Source organism: Benincasa hispida, unplaced genomic scaffold (assembly GCF_009727055.1).
Source record: "Benincasa hispida cultivar B227 unplaced genomic scaffold, ASM972705v1 Contig285, whole genome shotgun sequence".
Classification (NCBI taxonomy): domain Eukaryota; kingdom Viridiplantae; phylum Streptophyta; class Magnoliopsida; order Cucurbitales; family Cucurbitaceae; genus Benincasa; species Benincasa hispida.
The window spans coordinates 1,088,412-1,108,080 of record NW_024064780.1 but is presented as its reverse complement, the minus strand read 5'-3'; the positions used below and the strand labels follow the sequence as shown (position 1 = coordinate 1,108,080).

Genomic DNA, 19,669 nt, shown 5'->3' with positions numbered 1-19,669 from the left:
TAATAATATTTATATGTATTAGTCGGTCGGTCAGTTTTTCAAAATTTTTTATATGAAAGTTGGAAACCAAGCGACCAATCTCAATAAGGTCAGATCAATTATCGGCGTGTTTATGCATGTTCAACACACACACAAAAGATGTGTTAAGGACCAATATATAATAGTCACTACTTCCACCACCAAATTTCTTTATTTGTTATCTATTTTTTTCACTAATGGTTTAAAAAATCAAGTCAAAATTTGAATTTTTTTTTAAAAAAATAACTTTTAAAATTTTATTCTTGTTTTGAAATTTGGCTAAAAACTCAACAATTGTACTCAAGAAATATACAAATCATTATAAAAAATAGAAGGAAATAGATTTAATTTTCGAAAATAAAAACAAAATGGCCTTAAACTTTTTTTAGTATAAAAATAAATACTTATGTTTCTGTTTAGAATCTTTGTCATAATTAATTTACTTGATAAATAAGTATTTTATCCCTTTAATAAATTTAAATTTAATTGAGACAAAAAGAAGCTAAAGTATAATTATATTCTGTGTACTCCATGGGACTTATGTTATTTTAATTGATATACTACCACAAAGTTTCTTGAATTTTAAACAACTTTTTGAATTTATTTTGTTGAAGATGCTATTTTATAGAATTGGATAAATAATAATAATTATCTTTAAAAAATATACCGTGTTAATATGCTTTCAAAATTTATAAAGTGAAAAGTAATAGAGATTAAATTTACTTTGAAAAATTTATCCATAAACTAACAATAGAGACTAATTCTGAAGAACATTTGAAAATATGTGAATTAAAATAGAATATATCTTAAAGAATAATTAAAATAGAATATGTCTTACAGAACAAGGATGAAAATGACTTTTAACTTTAAAAGACATGAAATGAGTTTTTTATACGAAATAAATATTTTTAAAGTTTCGGTAAATTGTAAACTATATAATACTTTAATCCCTATTTCAAATTTCAATTTTTTTAATATGATTGTTTTGATAATTTAATTATATTCGCTTTTTAATTTAAATTTATGTATTGATAAAGTTGTATTTTTGTTGTCTTTATATTAGACAAATTGATGTCCTAAACAAAAATTAAACAAATCTATATCGTACTCTCCTTGTTTATTATAACTTAATGTAATCAATATTATATAGTTATTTTAGTACAACAGAGGTAGAGGTATTTATACCACAAAGATCTTGTCGTAACACATTCGTATGTCAGTTGATCGATACTCACTTTGGTAACATTATATGATTTGAATTGTATTGATGCTTATAAAATTATATCTACATGAATTTGCGCCCCGTTATTTAAAATCCTGAATCCACTATTGCTTAGGTTCATAAGTGTTCAACACTACATTTTAGACCCTTAACCTTGCATTTGGTAACACACTTATATCATATCTGTTGTTTAATTCTTATATCAGGTTTGTCGTTAATTCCTAACAGGAAATTAACATGACGCCTATTTTTTTAATATTTTTTCTAATAGGACAACATCATCTTAGATCTATAACAAACTTATATATGGTTACGTTCCAAATTAAATCTAGAATGCCACTGTATTCTTTTTTTCTTTTTTTTTTCATTTCAAATATGGGAGAAATGGAAAATATAAGAAAGGGGAAAAGAGGAGAAAAATGATGGGAAAAAATAATCACAGTGTCGGCAGCTGCCGACCATTGAAGAAGTAAAAAGGTTTATCTTATTTTTTAAAAGATATTTTTTATAATACGGTTACGTATTTTTTTAAAAAAAGGAAGAAGTATGAGTGCCATTAAACTCAAAGCTCATGTTAAAATGTTGCATTTGAAAACTTAGTGACCCGAATACAATAGAGTCCAAACATCGGAGATTCAAAGTATAATTTTCTTAAATATATTTTAATTTATAGTGTTGAAATGTTTTTTCAAGAGTAGTTCTTGTATAAAAAAAATTCGGTATGGTTGTTTATATTTTAAACAAATTTTAAATTAGTTATTCATGATGAAGATTAAAGTTGGTTGATGATAAACTTACCTGAAATAATACTTAGTAAATTGGCATTAATTTAAAAGAGGGAAAATGTCATTTAACAAAAGAAAGTTTATAGTTTTTCCAATATTCTAGGAAATTGGTAGAGAATTTGACTTTTCTTCACTTAGAGGACCTTCTGGTTTTCTGTAAATTTTCATTAATTTACAACATGTATAGGTAAACGGAGGACCATCAAAGCGACAAGGACATGGTTGAGGCCAAGATTGAAGCAGTGAGGGAAAAAAATACTAGATCTATGAGAAAACAACAAATCTATGAAGAAAACAACGAAAGCAAGTTGAGGACGAGATTGAGCAGAAGATTGAAATGGCTAGGGTTTCATGCGATGGTTAAGAGAGAAAGATGTGAGAGGGAAAGGGGAGAAAGAGATCTGAGGGAAATGGAGGAGGGAAATGGCAGATTCGAGATCGAAAGGATGATTTATGAGAGGGATTCATATGCGCGAAAGGGGAGACGAACAGATCTGTGACATACGGAAGCGAGAAGACAAAATGGTGACATATAAAAGCAGGTTGAGGACAAGATTGAGGAGAAGATTGAAGTGGCTAGAGTTTCATATGATGGTTAAGAGAGACGTGAGAGGGAAAGGGGAGAAGGAGATCTGAGGAAAACGGAGGAAGGATTCATCTGAGGAGGGAAACATGAGAGAGAAAGGGGAGACGAACAGGGGAAAGGGAGACATCTGAGAAAAGGGAGAGGGAAAGACACATTGAGGGAAGAAATCTGAGAAAGGGGAGAGGGAGAGACACGTTGAGGGAAAGGGGAGAGGCAGAGGCAGACATCTGAAAAAGAAGAGAGGGAGAGACGCGTTGAGGGAATGGGGAGAGGGAAAGACATCTGAGAAAAGGGAGGGGGGACATAAGAAAACCCCTCAAATATTCTATTACTGTTTGCAAACCAATTGGGTTGGATTTTTAAAACTGGTGATATACAAAAACGGGTCTCTAAACATGGATATTGTTGGGAATGTCCTAAAACTCGCAGTTCGTGTTAAACATTCTATTTTATCAATAACAATGACTTGTTGATTTTTCATCTTATTATGAAAATCCAATAAACGCATTATTGGCTATAGTCTGAATGTTGTAACTTTATGTAGTGACATAAACAGGATCAAGTTGATAGTATATAGCTTAAATGATCTAATGAGTATATGGATGAAATTTGGTATCTCATCCTGGTAACACTATTGGATGCGACCCACTATGTAGTTATTACAAGAAGTTGTATGGTGCTACAAATGATGTGATCCATAAACCGTTCATGTTGAGACATGAGAGTAGGGCATCCTATGCAATGAGTTTGCATATAGATTGGACCACGAAAAATAGTCACTTTTCTTTATAATGACCGTTTACTGTTAAAACTGACTATTTCATTTATTATATAACCTAAGTTAACTCGATCTTAATCCTGAGCTAGCTATGAACTCCTGTTCATTCGGGATTATCCTATGATTTACAAACGGTGAGAGTAGTCCAACAGCACTGCTCAATAAGCTTACCATTTTGGGGATAAGACCGGATGAATAGCTGGGGACATAACCTTGCAAGATGGAATTCACTCTTACCCTATTTAGGGTTAGCAGATAGATTGTTCTCCTAAGTACTGACTCCAGGTCTTGAACAATCGGGACCCCGCCTTCTCGTGATAGAGAAAGGATTTGATTCATAGAGAATCAGAATTGTTCATTAGAGGATTAGTAGGAACTTAAGGAACAAGATGTAGTCATAGGGGTAAAACAGTATTTTTGACTTAGCTGTGATTATGAGCAACCTGTGAAGGATCGACTTACTAATTATGGTTATTAAATGGACATAATATATCTACAGTGGGGGGAGTTCAACTATGGGCTATAGTGGAATGTCTCATTAGTTAACGAATGGGGGTTAGATCGGACTAATGAGTTTAGCCGATTAATTTCGAAACGTTGGAGCCCATGATCTGTAGATCCGCGAGGTCTCTCTACTAGCTCGTAAATGGATAAGCTTTAGGGTAGCTTGGGAAATTAATTTGAAACGTTCAAGTTAAACGGAACAAGAGAATAAATATTTAAACATGATTTAAATATATAAAGATGATTATTGTGCAAAAATTAATTTAATATTTGATATTAAATTAATTAATTTAAGAAAATCAATTTTTGAATTAAAATGGTTTAAAGTCATTTTATGTTTTAAAAAGAAAATGGAAAATCGTTTGCATGGTTGCATAAAATAGAAAGTGAGTTTTCTCCATTACCATCATCTTTATGCTCACACAAAAGCCATTATCTTCTCTACTTTGATTCTTCAAGCGTGAGCCGCAAGCCATGCACTCCATCTCTTTGCATGTTCATCTAATATATATCTAAGATTAGAGTTGTTGGAGGATAATGAATGCAGAATTTTGAGAGAAAAAATTTATGTGAAGAAGAAACTGTCTTCTTCAATCGGCTGCTGTGAGATCTTCTTGTTTCTTCACATCTTCAAGTTGTTCTTGAGTCTCACAACTCTGCCTAAAACTCCAAGAGAATAGTAGGGAAGGCTTTGAGGTGGTTCACATTGATATCAAGTGAAGACAACACCTGAACAGACGTTTTCTTTGAGAGTTCATCAAATGTATGTTCTGAAAACCCCCTTTTTAAGAAGAGCATGCTTTAGTTTTTGCCAAAATTAGTGAATTAGAATGCTTATGGATCCTTGATACTTTCGCTGCATGTTGTTTAACTCTTTCAGATATGATATAGGAATCACTGAGTTTAAAACTCATATTGGGGCTCGACACACCCAAAGACTCAAAGTATAATTTTCTTAAATATATTTTAATTTATAGTGTAGAAGTGTTTTTTCGAATGTAGTTTTTGTATAAAAAAAATTCAGTGTGATTGTTTATATTTTAAACAAATTTTAAATTAGCTATTCATGATGAAGTTTAAAGTTGGTTGATGATAAACTTACCTAAAATAATACTTAGTAAATTGGCATTAATTTAGAAGAGGGAAAATGTCATTTAACAAAAGAAAGTTTATAGTTCCTCCAATAGTCTAGGAAATTGGTAGAGAACTCGACTTTTCTTCACTTAGATGACCTTCTGATTTTCTGTAAATTTCCATTAATCTACAACATATTATGTCATGTATGTTTATCGTAAGCCAATTTTAACATTCACTAATGACGATGGGTGATCAAATAAAAATAAATAAACATAAGGATTAAATTGACACTTTGTAAAAGAATAAAGACTACTATACTACATTTATGCATATTTCTTTAAATTTCATATTAGGTTATATTTTAGATCTTGAACCTTTAGAATGTTTATATTAGTTAAATAGTGTTTAAGTTTGTTCCATTTCACTATTTCTAGTCTAGAACATTTAAGGTATATCTATTTTAGTCTCCATTTTTTTTCTGATAAAAAATAATTGTTTTGATATCAAAATTATAAACTAGGTGAAAGTACACTAAAGGAGTTCGATAAATATAAATGTACAACTTTAAGAAGAATAGAAAAATATGAAAATTATGTGATTTTAGCATTCCTTGTCGATTAGATTCAGATGTAGTCGCAATTGCTATTGTTGTCAAGTCATACAAACTCTGATGCTCAAGTCAGTCTCGGTTTTCTGAATAACTTGACAGTAGATAATAGTGGAATGTTTTAGGCATACCTTCGACTAATTAATCTGGTTGTTTATATAGGATAGTAAAGTGTAATTGATGTTCGGATTCATAATGACCATTTTAAATCTTTTGAATTGTTGAGTTAATACTCGTTGGATGGTTACACCATCATGCTTAAGTGCACCATCCACTCAACTTCTCAGTATTTCCTTTACGACTCATCTATTGAGAATTTTGGAAGTTTCAAACTCTACAACTCTTAAGTACTGCAAAGGTCTTCCATGCTTCCTCAAAGTTCTGTCATGTAACTCATAAGCTCCCTCTAGGATCTCCATGGATCCTCTTAGCTTTCTCTAAGCCCTATGGATCCTTTGATCTCTCCTAGGCAACTCAATTCTCTAAGCTCTCCTAAGCTTCAGTAGGCTCATCCAATAGGTCCTTTAAGCTCTCCTAGGCTATTCCTATGATTCATCTAAGCTCTTCCTACGAGTCTTCTTAGCTCTCCTAGACTCTTTCATGGGTCCTTCAAACTCTCATAAGCTCTTTCTACAGGTTCTCTAAACTCTTCTAGACTCGATTATGCTTATTCCATGGGTCCTCTATGCTCCACTAGACCCATCTCATGGATTTTTATTTTACAACTTGAATTTCCTACACAAAAACACATAATCCCATCAAAGTATATAAAACTTGACTCTCTTTCTACACAAAAACGTATTTATTTAACAAATCAAAGTTAAAAAATACCTAATTTGTTTTTACCTAAATTTACTATTTTGAGAATAACTTTCTTCAACAAACATGTAGTTTCTTTACAATTAACTTAAGTTTTAAAGCTAAATAACTCATAATAATGAGAGGTACCATATATCTTAACCAATTGATCTATAAACTCATAAGCCAAATTAACAAAATTTAGAGATCAAAATTAATATTTTATTTTTGTTTTAATTATTATTTTAGAAAAATAGAATGGTGCATCTATAATTGATTTTTTTTTTATATATATATGCAAATTGATTAATGAGGAAAAGAAGAAACAAAGGAGCAAAAATCCTGTTGAGCAAGTGACAGAAATCAAGAGGGAAAGGAGAATTCGAACAGAAAAATTCCAATTAGCTTTCATAAGCATCACACGTTTTTTTTTTTTTTTTTTAATGTAAAACTTGATTTATTAATATATATTTTTTTTTGCGAGGCAACATTTTCATGCAACTTATTATAAGCTTAGTGACATTTTCCATGCAATATTAAATTATTAATGACACCCCACCTTATAATATATAGTCTAGGGTGGGTCCATTACATTGACATTTATTCTTCATGAACCATTAAAATATTAATCAATCAACATATTATAAGCTTAGCGACATTTAAAAAATTCAAAAAAGAAATATGAACATTAATTTTGTCGTAATTTTCATTATAGTCGACCATTATTCTCAACGTCATTTCAACAAATAACTAAAAGGCATTTGAGTTTAATATTTTCATCTTAAAATATATGTTTTTAATATCAATTAATTTGTTTAAAGGGAAAAAAAAATTAAAATTATCATATCACCTCGAATTTATATTATTGAAGAAAGAATAAATGCGTTTGATAAACTTAAAAAAAACGTTTATTCAATGCATTACTTTAAAGTTTAAACAAACAATAAATTTTATTTAAATCAATTGCTTTAAAGCTTAAAAAGATGTTTTTTAAAACGGTTGCAATATTCCAAATTAGTCAACTCTTTACTCTCTCATATTTCTAAATTTCTAAACCCTTTATTTCTCTGTTCATTGGTATAAGTAAATCAAAAATTAAAAAAAAAAAAGAAAAAAGGAAAAAAATCACAAGAATGAATTTGAGTTCAAGCATTTTGGGGAAGAACTTGCAGATTCATCGTTTTCATCGCCCTCAACTGGAATTTTCTACTAATATTTCTTCTCGTAATCAGTCAATTTTAGGGCTATTTGATCGTTTTCCGCCGCAGATTAATGGAGTTTCTGTTCGTTGTTCGAACATTTGGCGTGAGTTTTCACTTTCTTTTCCGCTCTCATTCTACTTCTCTTATTGATTTCATCTGCATGCGATGAATATTGAATTGATTTTTGTTTTCTCTAGTTTCTGCAGATTGGAGCTCCAAATTCTCCATTTCCACGAGATGTGTACCGAACAGTTCTTCTGAATCTTTGCGGCTGGATTGTGATTCTTCGAGCAGTTCACCAGAGGTGATGTTTTTGTTCTATTTATATATCTTTATATCAGCAGTACTAAGGCTTCTTTTGCTTTTTTATTTCTCTTTGTTTGCTTAAAATATTGAGGTTTGGTACCTTAACTAGTGTGGAAGGAAGAGAAGATGAGAGAATTGAGTAAAATTTTTAAATGATCTTTAGAAGGAAAGACAATAAGAAACAAATAAACTCTCTGGTGCTGTACTAGGTCATCAGTGTGCATGTTACCTAAAAGAATTCTATTAAATAATCCATAAAAGTGAAACAACTGGAAGCCAACAATATGCATCTACTTTCCTCTTTCTTGGCATTATGAATCTTAACAGTAAGAATGTCTGAAGGGATTTGTTGAAATCAAGATTGGTATTACAAATTGGAAGTGGAATTTGAAAAAGATAGGACGAATGTCTTGTTTTCTCCCTGGCTAACTAGGTTAGCTGCAGAAGTTTAGATGTGAGAAAGTTAATTTCGTTATCCTTTGGAAGATGGAAAAGAAACTCAGACTTTTTTACATCTAATTAATGCCAAGAAAGTTAATTTAAAATCTATTTCATTACATCAAATTAATGTATCAGCTTGGATATTTGTATAATTAGTCTATCAAATGAGATCGAGTTTTTCATTTTTTTTTTGAAAGAAGATTTAAATTTTGCCCAAGTTTCGAATGCTAAAACATTGTCTGGAACTTTTTTTTCCCACCTCCAGTCTTTTGAACCTGGCCTGAATTTTAAAACAACTTCTTTAATGTAAACTCCATAATAAAAGAATTGTTTGTAGAACAAGCATAATTTTTAAAAACTGAGAACTGAAAACCAAAAACAAAATCTTCGTTAGATGGGCACTTGGTTTGTGAAATGAAAGATTGCTGTTTTCATAGAGTATAATTTAACTTTATTCTCACCATAAAAAATAAGATATGCATATTCTTTTTTTCCAAAATTTTGCAATATTATTATTCTGGATTCAGTAAGAACATGATTGCAAAGTGTTTACAAAGTGACAAAGCTCAACATTAATTCTGTTGTAGCTGCTGAAATTTATTTTCCTATGCACCAGATACTTAACCAGAAGAAAGCTTCATTTGTCGAGATATTGAAGCAGTCAAATTCTCTCCTGCCCCATGTTGTTCTTGCTAGCACACTGATTGCGCTTATTTTCCCACCATCTTTTGCATGGTTTACTAGCAGGTGTTATTCAAGTGAGCTTGGTTGATCAATACATTTTTTCGTATTTGCTGAATTATGTCAGCATTTTACTAGAAGATTGACTATCTTCTGAATACATGTCAGTTCTTTTACAGGTACTATGCACCTGCATTAGGGTTTTTGATGTTTGCAGTTGGGGTTAATTCCAGTGAAAAGGATTTCCTTGAAGCATTCAAGCAACCAACAGCTATCTTTGCTGGTTATGTGGGCCAATTTTTTGTGAAGCCGCTTCTTGGTTATCTGTTTGGGACAATCGCAGTGACCTTTTTTGGTCTTCCTACAGCAATAGGTGAGAATGAGCTTACTCAACCTATATCAAGCTGTTTGGACTTTGGAGAATTCTAACCTTCTCGTCAATAAATACATCAGGTGCCGGGATTATGTTGGTCTCTTGTGTTAGTGGGGCACAACTCTCAAGTTATGCAACATTTTTAACCGATCCATCCCTTGCCCCCTTAAGTGTAGTTATGACCTCATTATCCACTGCCACTGCTGTTTTCGTCACACCATTTTTATCCTTATTGCTCATTGGAAAGAGACTTCCAGTTGATGTTAAAGGGATGATATCCAGCATTACGCAGATTGTAGTTGCACCAATTGCCGCAGGCTTGCTTCTCAACCGGTATTAGAATTTTTTTCTAGATGTTATATTCAAGATGCCATCTGATGAGAGCTTTCCATTGTCTTATATGATTATCCTTTCAGGTTCTTTCCTAAGATTTGTGAAGCCATTCGACCTTTCTTACCTCCGCTTTCGGTATTGGTGACAGCTTGTTGCGTTGGAGCTCCACTTGCGATTAACATAAATGCTGTCATATCCCCTTTTGGATTTTCCATATTACTGCTCATTGTAGCTTTTCATTTATCCGCCTTCATAGCTGGTTACGCCTTGACTGGTTTTGCATTTCATCGGGCACCCGATGTGAAAGCACTGCAGAGAACACTATCCTATGAGACAGGTTTGACCAGTTTTCAGAATATGAATATCCAAAAGATTACAATGTTTATAGAGAATTAATTAAATTTCCCCTTTGTAGGAATGCAAAGCAGCCTCCTTGCTCTTGCTCTTGCCAATAGGTTTTTCCAGGATCCCCTTGTTGGTGTCCCCCCTGCCATCTCAGTGAGTTATTTTCTTTCTGTTCTTTAATCCAAATCAGGACCTTTAATTTGTTTATTAATCATTTAACCAGAACTTTAATACACTTATAAATTGTACTAGAAAAACACTTATAATGACACTTAACCTAAACCATCATGGGCTAGGCTAGTGGTAAATAGGGGCATGGCCTTGATAAAAAACTAAGACGTTATGGATTTCATTCTATAGTGGTCATCAACTTAGGATTTAATATCCTATGAGTTATCTTGACATTCAAATATTGTAGGGTCAGACATGTTGTTCCATGAGATTACTTGAGGCATGCGTAAGCTGGCTTGGACAATCACGGATATTAAGAAAAAAAAGAAAAAGAAAAAGACACTAACCTACCCCATATGATGTGACTTAAATGCTTGTCTATTTAGACATTTTGTTCATGACATAATAAACGAAATGAAGTTGCATCATAGTTCTGTTACCTATTTTATTCAAAAGTTAATGGCAAGGAGTAAAATAGTTTTCATGAGAACTCTATGGACTACATAATTGTTTGAAAATTTAGGAAACAAAAATATAATTAGAATGACAGTTTAGGACCAAAACAAGATATAAATCTTAAACACATTTGCTAGTTGATCAGATTTGTCCCAATTTCTTAACATCAATATTCTAGCTCACTGATAGAATCGAATATATTAAAAGATAAACGATAATGAATTACAAGATAAACCAAGTGTTCGAGGTATTTGGACCCTCCTATTCTTGAAATACTCTCAAGCTCTAATTCATTTTTCAAAATATTATCTTCCGCCTTCCCCACCCACTGTATTCATAATCAAACTTCTTAACGAATTGTTAATATGCCCTTAATATTCTAATTATTTACTCATAGCATTCCGAGTATCATTCCTCTTACAAGAAAATATGTAACAGAACATTTTTTTTTCCTTTTGCAGACTGTGATGATGTCTTTGATGGGATTCTCTCTGGTTATGATATGGAACAAGAGCAAAGAAAAGAATATGATCAAACAGAGTTAAACAAAGTTCTTGAGGTTATATTTGTTGTACAGGTGTTGTAGAGGCAGTTGAAGACGAACCAAAGCTATAGACCACATCTTCTCTAGAATTGCGTCAAACACTTGGACTCGAGGTTACAACCTTTTCTTTTATTACTTCTAAGTTCAAATGAGAGTGAGGATTCCAACTTACAACGTTTAAAGAAATTTTCTATATTTCGATGAATTGGCCCATATCCAAAGTTGGTGATTTGCTCCACTAGTAATCTTCAATTTTGGTCAAACCTAAATTATTAGTTATCTCTCTCCTTTCTTGTTCTATTGATCTTTGGCCATAATCTGTAATAAAATTTGGTGTAATTGTAATGGGATTCTATTGATAGATCGATCATAATTGATCTAGTTGTTAACATAATCGAATTACTTTTGATCACGTTTACTTAGAATTATGAATCTGTCACATTTACAATATTTGTAACGATAACGATGTTGATATTAGCTAGTAGGTCACATGTAATTTTGAATGTAATTAGATCGATCACCCATTGTGATCCAATGAGATTACGTTCTTTGATTACAGACGTGGAAGTGGATCTCATATTTCCTTACTCTGTTGTGAGTTTTTTTTTTTTAATAGATTTTAAATGGGTAACTTATGTTTTAAAATTTTTATAGATGTGTTTTCTTATACTTATTGCAAATATATCATTTTATAAAAAAAAAAATACTTACTAATATAGCATTTTTTTTGAAAAAATTACTAATAATATATTAACTATAAGATCCACTAATTAGTTATAATCAATAACAATCATACACTAAATTATGAAATTATGTATTGAATGTCTGTTCTAACATGCTATAATAATAATAACTAACTAATATGTTTTGATTTATCTTGGATATTTCCTTCTTTTTTTGGGTTAAAATACACTTCATTTAGTTTTTATTTGGTTTTTTAAATTTTGGAAACTAACATTTTTTTTAATCCTTGATATTTAAATTTAGTTGCAACTTGGTTCTCATTGTTTCAAAATTAAAATTTGATTTTTAATTGGGCTTTAAAAGCGGAAAATGGTAAAGGTTCTCGAGTAATGATATCGTTTTATCTTCAAAACACTATCACAATTTGGCCTCTCAAACTATATCTAAATATTCTAAGAAAAGCTATATTATCTAAATTCATTTTAATAAAATGAAAAAGCGATGATATGCTAAATTACACTGACAAAAGTGAAATGTTTATATTTTTGACAAAATTATCTTTGCACTTGTCGAGTTTCAAAGAATATGTATGTTTGGATAGTGGATTTTCAAAATTTATATTTTTAATCCTCGATTTTTTAAGAAGAGGTGCATTTGATTCTATAATTTTCAAAATGGGAAAATCTTAAAATGTCCGCTGAATTAACTTCTTTTATTCTTATTTTATCTAAATATATACAAATTAAAATTTAAAAAATAATTTAGAAAAGATTATCTTCTCTCTTCCTATTGTCTACCATCCCTCTACTCCCATTCCCTCTTCTAATAATTTTTTTAAATTTTTTGGAAAATTTTTAATTTGTACTAGAGTTGTATTAAATTAAATTATGAAGCATGAACTAGTAATGGTTTTAATTTAAATCTTAATCTTTATATTTTTTTTAGATTTAATTTTAGAAATATTGTGCAAGAGATTAATTTTTTCAATTAAACTTTTAAATTGTTATAAGTGAATTAATTTAGAACTTTTATTAGGATTATATTTTAAAATTGTCGCATAAATTCTTACATGCGGATAGACTTCTTCAAATATCGATTTAACAAAATAAATTATTAGGATTTATGCCTGAACTATTTTCAAATTGATTCACGTATGTACATTTAGAGGTTTAATTGATAGAATTATAAATTTCACGATGTTTATCTAAACAAGTCATAATGAAAAGATTTAAATTGATACACTTAAAAAATTCTAAGTCTATATTGATTTTATTATTAGCTTAGGATTAGATTATTATAACCCTAGTACAACACTACTAGGATAGATGATCAAATTTTCGACCTCGAGCGAGAGTGATAATAATTGTTATGTATCATTTTGTGGAAGCAAATATTATGAAAAAATCACAACTGGAGTAGCCAAATCTTAAGGGTCCGGATGGGTTATCTAAAATTAGAGGAAAAAAATGAAATATGTCATACCTTTTGAAATCAAGGATTTTGACTTTTTGCCTACGTCATATTCTGGTGAAACTACCAAAATGGAACCTTATATACACATGTTGGCTTCTCGTGCTCACTCTCCATCAAATGTTTCGCTCTCCTCACTCTCTCAATCTCCTCTTTTCTTTTGTTCTCCTCTCTCTATCGACTGGAGAAAGGGGGAAATGACGAATGAAGGAAGGAAAAGCAAGAAGAAGAAAAGAAAGGGGAAAAAGGAAAATGAAAGGTAAAGTTATAATTTTGGCATGATAATGATATAAGCAATAGGAGTGTTATGGGTTGGGTTGGGTTGGGTTGAAAGACCTTTTAGACTCAACCCAATTGTTCGAATTGTAAATATTTTTCAACCCAAATAACCCTATTAAAAAATGAACCCAACCCAACTCAACCATGAAATATTTAGGTTGAGTTGGTTTGGGTTAAAAGAAGCAAAATATAAATATGTAAAAATCTAATTTAATTATTTTCATATATGAATTAAGATTAACAATTCAATTTCAATTAAATTTTTATTTCTAAAGTGTAAAGAAACTATTTTTAAGAGTTGTTGAACAATAAATTATTCAAAAAAAATATTGGAATTAAATAAAATTTAAATCGATATATGTATAAATAATTGTGTTATAAGTAATAAAAGAATATATTTTAAAGTTAATAATCAATTCGGGTTGGTTTGGGTTATATTAGGTGAACCATGAACCAACCCAACCCATAAAATTTTCATTTATTTGAACCCAACCCGAACCGCACGGGTTGGGTTGGGTTGGGTTGAGTAGTTTCTTCGGGTCATTGAGTTTTTTTAACACTCCTAATAAGCAAGAGGGAAAATTGAGGGGGTGTTTGTTTCAAGGGTTGGGATTGGATGAGTTAGGCATCCTAAACCCAACCCTTGTTTGAGGCATGGATTTAGGAAGTCTTGGCTTCCTACATCCTTACTATTCAAACTCATGGGTTACTTTTTTTTCCCCTAATTTAAACTAGGAAGTACGTTGGCCAACCTCTGGATACCACATTCGGTGACTACCACGGTCAATGTCAGTCACCTCCCTCAGACGATAGTCGCTGGCCAACTCCGGCTACCACCCTCCGCCGACCAACTCTGATCGCCATCGGCTTACTCCGGTCACCACCTCCTGCGACCGTCATCGACCAACTTCGACCGTCACCGACCAACTCTGGCTGCCACCTTGGTGACCGTCTTCGAGCAACCTCCAGTTGCTACTGGCCAACTCTGACCGCCATTGATCGACATATGGCAACCCCTTCCCCCCACACTAGCAAAATTCCGGCCACCAAATCTGTTGGCCACCTCTGGTAACTGCCACCAACCAACCTTGAAAAACATTAATAAAATACTCTTAATATATGAAAAACTAAACAAATTTGTATATAAAAACACTTTTAAGAAAGAATTGCAATATATATGTGTGTTTTTTTATTTTAATAAGTTATTATCAAAAGTGTTTAATTAAAAATGAATTTTTTAAATATTTTTTTTTTCCAAGTCATTCCAAATACGTCAATAGACTGCAATTGTATAGTTATATTTATTTAGGTTATATGTGTAAAACAATATATGTTTGAAAGTTTTAATTTAATTTAATAACATTTTAATTTTTTTTGTTGGTCAATTTAATTAGACTTAGAATCATTTTCTAAACGTAAAGATTTAAAATGTCAAAAACAACTTAGTGGCCAAATAAAAACTAAAACTAAAATTTATGATTTTTTATACCTCCAATGTAAGTTGATAAGAAAAAATGTTTAGTTTTTCAATCATTGAATTTAATATTAAAATATTAGTTTATTTTAATTTTAAGTTAGTGTATTATGGTAAAAAAAAAAAATTGATCATTTTCAAATTAGTTAAAGTGACAAAAGTTTATGAAAATCTCTATGAAAACATCAAATTATTAAAACAATAGATTAAATAAAATTATAATTTTAATTAAAATCTCTATTTCAAAATTTTAAAAAAATATATTCTTATAAATTTTTTAGTTTATTTTAAACTTATTATATTAAAATAATTGAGATGACAAATTTAAACTAATTTAAAATCTAACTGACGATTAAATAGAAGAAAATATTTAATAAACTAAATATTTATTCTCAGGCCAAGTCTAACATAGATTTCTTAAACATCTAAAACTTGGACTCCAAATACAATTTTCTTAAACTTAGATTACCTAAGTCTAATCTTCCGACCTAACATTCCCAGGTTTAAGATTCTAGACCCGACAAATTCCGGCAAAAACCATTTTAGACTCGGGAGAAGGTCTGTTATACAATTATCTCAAATTTCGACCACTAATTGATTTCAAATGTTATCACCTTCTAATTACCGCTGCATTTTTCCCTCGTCAAAAATGAACAAAGCAAGAAACCAAAATCCCAAATCAAAGCCACGACCTTGAAGATGACGATTCTCTGTTTTCATAGCAATTCTCTCTCTGTTTACTGAACTTTTCAGCCGGATTTCATCTTCTTCATCGACCCAAAATCATGTCACTCTCTTCCACCTTCTTATATTCCTTCTCAATTCCCAAATCCCCCTTTTCTTCTTCTTCCTCACTCCCCACCTCCAGATATTTTGCCGGAATTCCATTCCGGAGACGCGCCGCCGCTCTGCCTTTTGGCTCCAAAACCATGATGCTTTTCCTCGGCACGGGCTTCACTCTTGCCCTTCTGGGACCTGAATCCGCTTCTGCTGCCACGCAATTGCAATCTTCGTTGCTATTTAACGAGCCCCAAAATGCTCTGTCCTTGCCCACCTGGGCCATTCACGTTTCCAGCGTTGTTGAATGGTGAGGGTTTATGAATTCTCTTTTGTAATGATTTCATGAAACTCTATTTTGTTTGAATCCTAAAAGTTTATATTGATAGGTTGGAGGTGATGTTTTATAATTTATATCTGTTCTTTGATTTATTCTCATGGAAATAAACTATGGATTTTAGTTACTCATTTGATAAATAATAAATTGAAGGAAAGGGAAGAATGGTCAACCAATCAGATATTCATATGCTGCTGGTGGCTACCTTGGTTTATAATTTGTTTGATCGTAATTCTCATGTTGTTAGGATTACAGCAATGGCTTTGGTGTGGCAATATGGAGAGAAATCTGGTAATGAGTCTTGGAAAGGACTTTCTTGGGGAATGGTAAGTTCTTTTTCTTTGTCTATAATTGCTTTCTCATCTATCTTAACGGTAGGAGTTTCATTTTTTGAATTTTGAAGAATCCCATCCACTTGTTTACATAATAATTTAGGTAAAAATTAAATTTTAATGCTCTATTTAGAGTGGAAAAAGAGAGAGAGACGAAGAAGAGGAAATTAATGCTTAGGCAATCCTAATCCAATATTACCTAAGATATTAAAGTAATCCATCACTAACAGAGAACAGATGTAAAAAATTGGATTCGATTTACCCTCAATGTCGCAGGATCATTCGAGTAGAGAAGTATTAACTTATGTTTGTTGGCTGTTTTCGATGAAGTCATAATCTGGCTGTGTAGGTTTTCAAAGCTTTTAGATTTCTTTTGAATGGTTCAACTCAACTACTCTAGACACAATACAGATAACTAACTCAGTTGTTTCCTTCTGAATCATTTATTTCTTAACTTGAGCAGGTACCATTGCTGGGTGGAGCATTTTGTGCTTGCACATGGCATTTTTTCTACAACTCCGAGTCTCTTGAGGTACAGTTAGTCTTCGTTTTTGCAAGATCTTGCTGGACATATTGAAATATCCGATAGTGTTAGTATATTCTAAATCATGCATACAAATTTTTAATTACTTCATGATCGTGAGGATTTGTTAAAGTTTTGAAACTATTAAAAGATGCACCCAGCTGAATAGTTTAGGTTCTTTCAATTATTCTCATTATTGAATATTGGACAGTCTCAATATGGCTGATTAAACTCTTCAAATGTAGTCCTAAAACAAACCATCAATTCGGAAACCTTGTCTTTAAAGTGCTCAATTTAGTTCAATTCTTCATTTACCACTTCTCAATTTCAACTCCAATCTCCCAACTAAATGGCACGGACACTGCTCTTCTACTGGTATTTTAATGGTAATAAAAGGGGCTAAAGAAGAATTTGAGAGCTCCCTAGTCTCTCCCAATACCAAACCTTAACAAAACAGCCAAAAAAAAGCCCCTTCACGCTACGCCTGGTTTATACTGTCACAAGTATCATCTCTACCCCTCATAAGGCTTGGGTCCTTGCTACTCATAACAAACTTCTCTTCCTGACAAACTATCCCCCCAGCCAAGTATACTCTCTAGTCTTCACCTCTATGTCGCTTCCTAGTATACACATTCTTAATGGAGAGCCTATTACTTATGCCCATCGTCATTTTGGGTTTTCAATTCCAATTTTGACCTCTGAGATCACAAGGAGAATCAACTTCTTACGGCTTGTTCATTTATCAGTCAGGACTCTGAGTTCACACTTATATCTTGAATTTTTGTTAACTGAGCATCTGTTTCTTCAATTCCGGTTTCACTTTCAGTCAAGTATTTGAGCTGGCATGGACGTCTTTAAATTATGAATTTCTCATGATACAGTCTGTTTTTGAAAAATAAAAAATAAATAATATCTTTTAACAACTAAGAAGGTAGTTGTGTGGTACCATGGCATGGGTAATGCTGCAAATCTAGGTCCCCTGAGTTTTGTGCAACTCCTACAACAGTGAAACCTAAGAACATCTAGGAGAGGAAGCTTGATGAAATTTTTAACTTTTTTTGAAGTGCTCCCATTTTTTATCTTCATTGCCTGAGTTGGACCATCGGATATATTATTGCTTAGCATCCAAATTTGTTAATATCCGCTAGAGGGCAATAGTTTTATGCATCAAATTTGACATGTTCATCATATTGTGCTCAATGATGGCAAGGAAGAACGTAACAGAGTTAGGGACGTTTAATATCTATTTGAATGAAAGACAGTTTGATGATTTGGACTTTCTTGATTTCAGTTCAGTTTTATTTTTTGTTAAAGCCAATATGTGGTTTGATTCATGATTATTGTTTCTGAAAAATTAATGGAAGTGAAGAAGACCACCAACTCATTTCTCTTCCTCTACCTTACTTCACTCTTCCATAAGTTTCTCTTAAATTACTTCCTACATAACCTTTTGTTGTCCAATCATGCAAGTAAATTCCCCATGTTACATATGATTGTGGACAGCTTGAAGTTTCAAAGTTGACCAGGAAAATTAGATAAGGAAGAAGGGGAAAAATGAAGGAATACTGATCCAGACCGATCTCTCTCTGGGGTTAGGTTAATAGTATTCGGATTCTATTAGGCGAAGTTTTAAAAGAACAAGAGCAACCTTTCTGTGAAAGAGTGACCCACCTCTTTCTCTCTCTCTCTCTCTCTCTCTCTCTCTCTCTCTGAGTTTAGGTTCACAGGATTCAGATTTCATTGCAGTAGTTTCAAAAGAACAAGGCAACCTTACCATGAAAGGAATATAGAATAACCTCTCTCTTTCACACTTCAATTGATTAGTTTTTGGGGAACTTGACATTGCTTTTATTATTATTATGTTTCCCTTTTTGTTCGGAAATTTAGTTGTATTATAGCAGTACTTTCAAAAGGACGAGCACCCTCGGTCCTCACCATGAAAAAAATATAAAAATGACTTGGATTTGGTGTTGAGTGCAGGTTTTGGTGGCCATTCAGGCAATGCTAACAGCCATAGGAAATGCCACAATGTGCATTGCTGCATTTCGCATATACAAATCATCACAAGAAAGTTCAAAGAACTTGTAAAGAAAACTCAAGCTAAGTCTCTGTTATACTAACGTATGTACTATCACACCTTGTTTCATTATATTATCATCATTTCTCATCCTCCATTCCACTTTGTTTATTAGTATTTCCTTACATGGGGATTGGCTTCAAACTTAAGGTCAAATCATTTCACGAGTTTGGTGACTACTGTAAACTTTAATCGTTCTAGGGTTTTAGTGTCCAAGCTACACTAATTCACACACCTAATGAGACTCAAGGGAGTCACTTCGAGAAGACAAGCTCAACTCTTTCATTCAACTTCTCAAAACTTAAGATAAGGTGACTTTTACATGGGCAACCAAAAAAACTCTAAAATGCTTAACTAAAGAAATAACAAAAGTTAACTTGGCTTAACCCTTCTTGAAGCTAATATAACTTTAAAATAAAGTTTAGGGCTAAGAGAGGACAGTAGGCTTTAAGCCCTTACAGAAGGAAGACTAGAAAAGTCCTATGCAAA

At 32.0% G+C, this 19,669-nt stretch overlaps 2 protein-coding genes across 6 annotated transcripts; both read left to right on the top strand.

The window, feature by feature from the left end:
• Positions 1–7,404: 7,404 nt before the first annotated feature.
• On the top strand, positions 7,405–11,652 carry LOC120069213 (probable sodium/metabolite cotransporter BASS6, chloroplastic). Of its 5 annotated transcripts, none has more exons than XM_039020913.1 (8): positions 7,405–7,680; positions 7,784–7,881; positions 8,941–9,071; positions 9,185–9,378; positions 9,459–9,711; positions 9,795–10,048; positions 10,127–10,209; positions 11,145–11,652. In XM_039020913.1, the coding sequence occupies exons 1-8, from the start codon at positions 7,509–7,511 to the stop codon at positions 11,226–11,228; spliced, it is 1,269 nt and encodes a 422-aa protein (XP_038876841.1). In that variant the 5' UTR covers positions 7,405–7,508; the 3' UTR covers positions 11,229–11,652. The 5 variants fall into 5 exon arrangements, with proteins under 5 accessions (XP_038876841.1, XP_038876840.1, XP_038876843.1 ...); XM_039020912.1 differs by having other exon boundaries at positions 7,407–7,680; positions 7,775–7,881; XM_039020915.1 differs by lacking the exons at positions 7,405–7,680; positions 7,784–7,881 and having other exon boundaries at positions 8,935–9,071; positions 9,174–9,378.
• A 4,063-nt stretch (positions 11,653–15,715) lies between these two features.
• LOC120069214 (ycf49-like protein) lies at positions 15,716–19,277 on the top strand. Its single transcript, XM_039020917.1, has 4 exons — positions 15,716–16,221; positions 16,496–16,574; positions 17,044–17,112; positions 19,084–19,277. The coding sequence occupies exons 1-4, from the start codon at positions 15,920–15,922 to the stop codon at positions 19,189–19,191; spliced, it is 558 nt and encodes a 185-aa protein (XP_038876845.1). The 5' UTR covers positions 15,716–15,919; the 3' UTR covers positions 19,192–19,277.
• Positions 19,278–19,669: the final 392 nt, after the last annotated feature.

Coding starts and splice junctions, on each gene's coding strand:
- LOC120069213 (XM_039020912.1), top strand. CDS start 7,509: ATGAATTTGAGTTCAAGCATTTTGGGGAAGAACTTGCAGATTCATCGT. Junction 9,072..9,184: donor TTTGCATGGTTTACTAGCAG/GTGTTATTCAAG, acceptor GTTCTTTTACAG/GTACTATGCACCTGCATTAG. Junction 10,210..11,144: donor GTGTCCCCCCTGCCATCTCA/GTGAGTTATTTT, acceptor TTCCTTTTGCAG/ACTGTGATGATGTCTTTGAT.
- LOC120069214 (XM_039020917.1), top strand. CDS start 15,920: ATGTCACTCTCTTCCACCTTCTTATATTCCTTCTCAATTCCCAAATCC. Junction 16,222..16,495: donor GTTTCCAGCGTTGTTGAATG/GTGAGGGTTTAT, acceptor TCATGTTGTTAG/GATTACAGCAATGGCTTTGG. Junction 16,575..17,043: donor AAGGACTTTCTTGGGGAATG/GTAAGTTCTTTT, acceptor TAACTTGAGCAG/GTACCATTGCTGGGTGGAGC.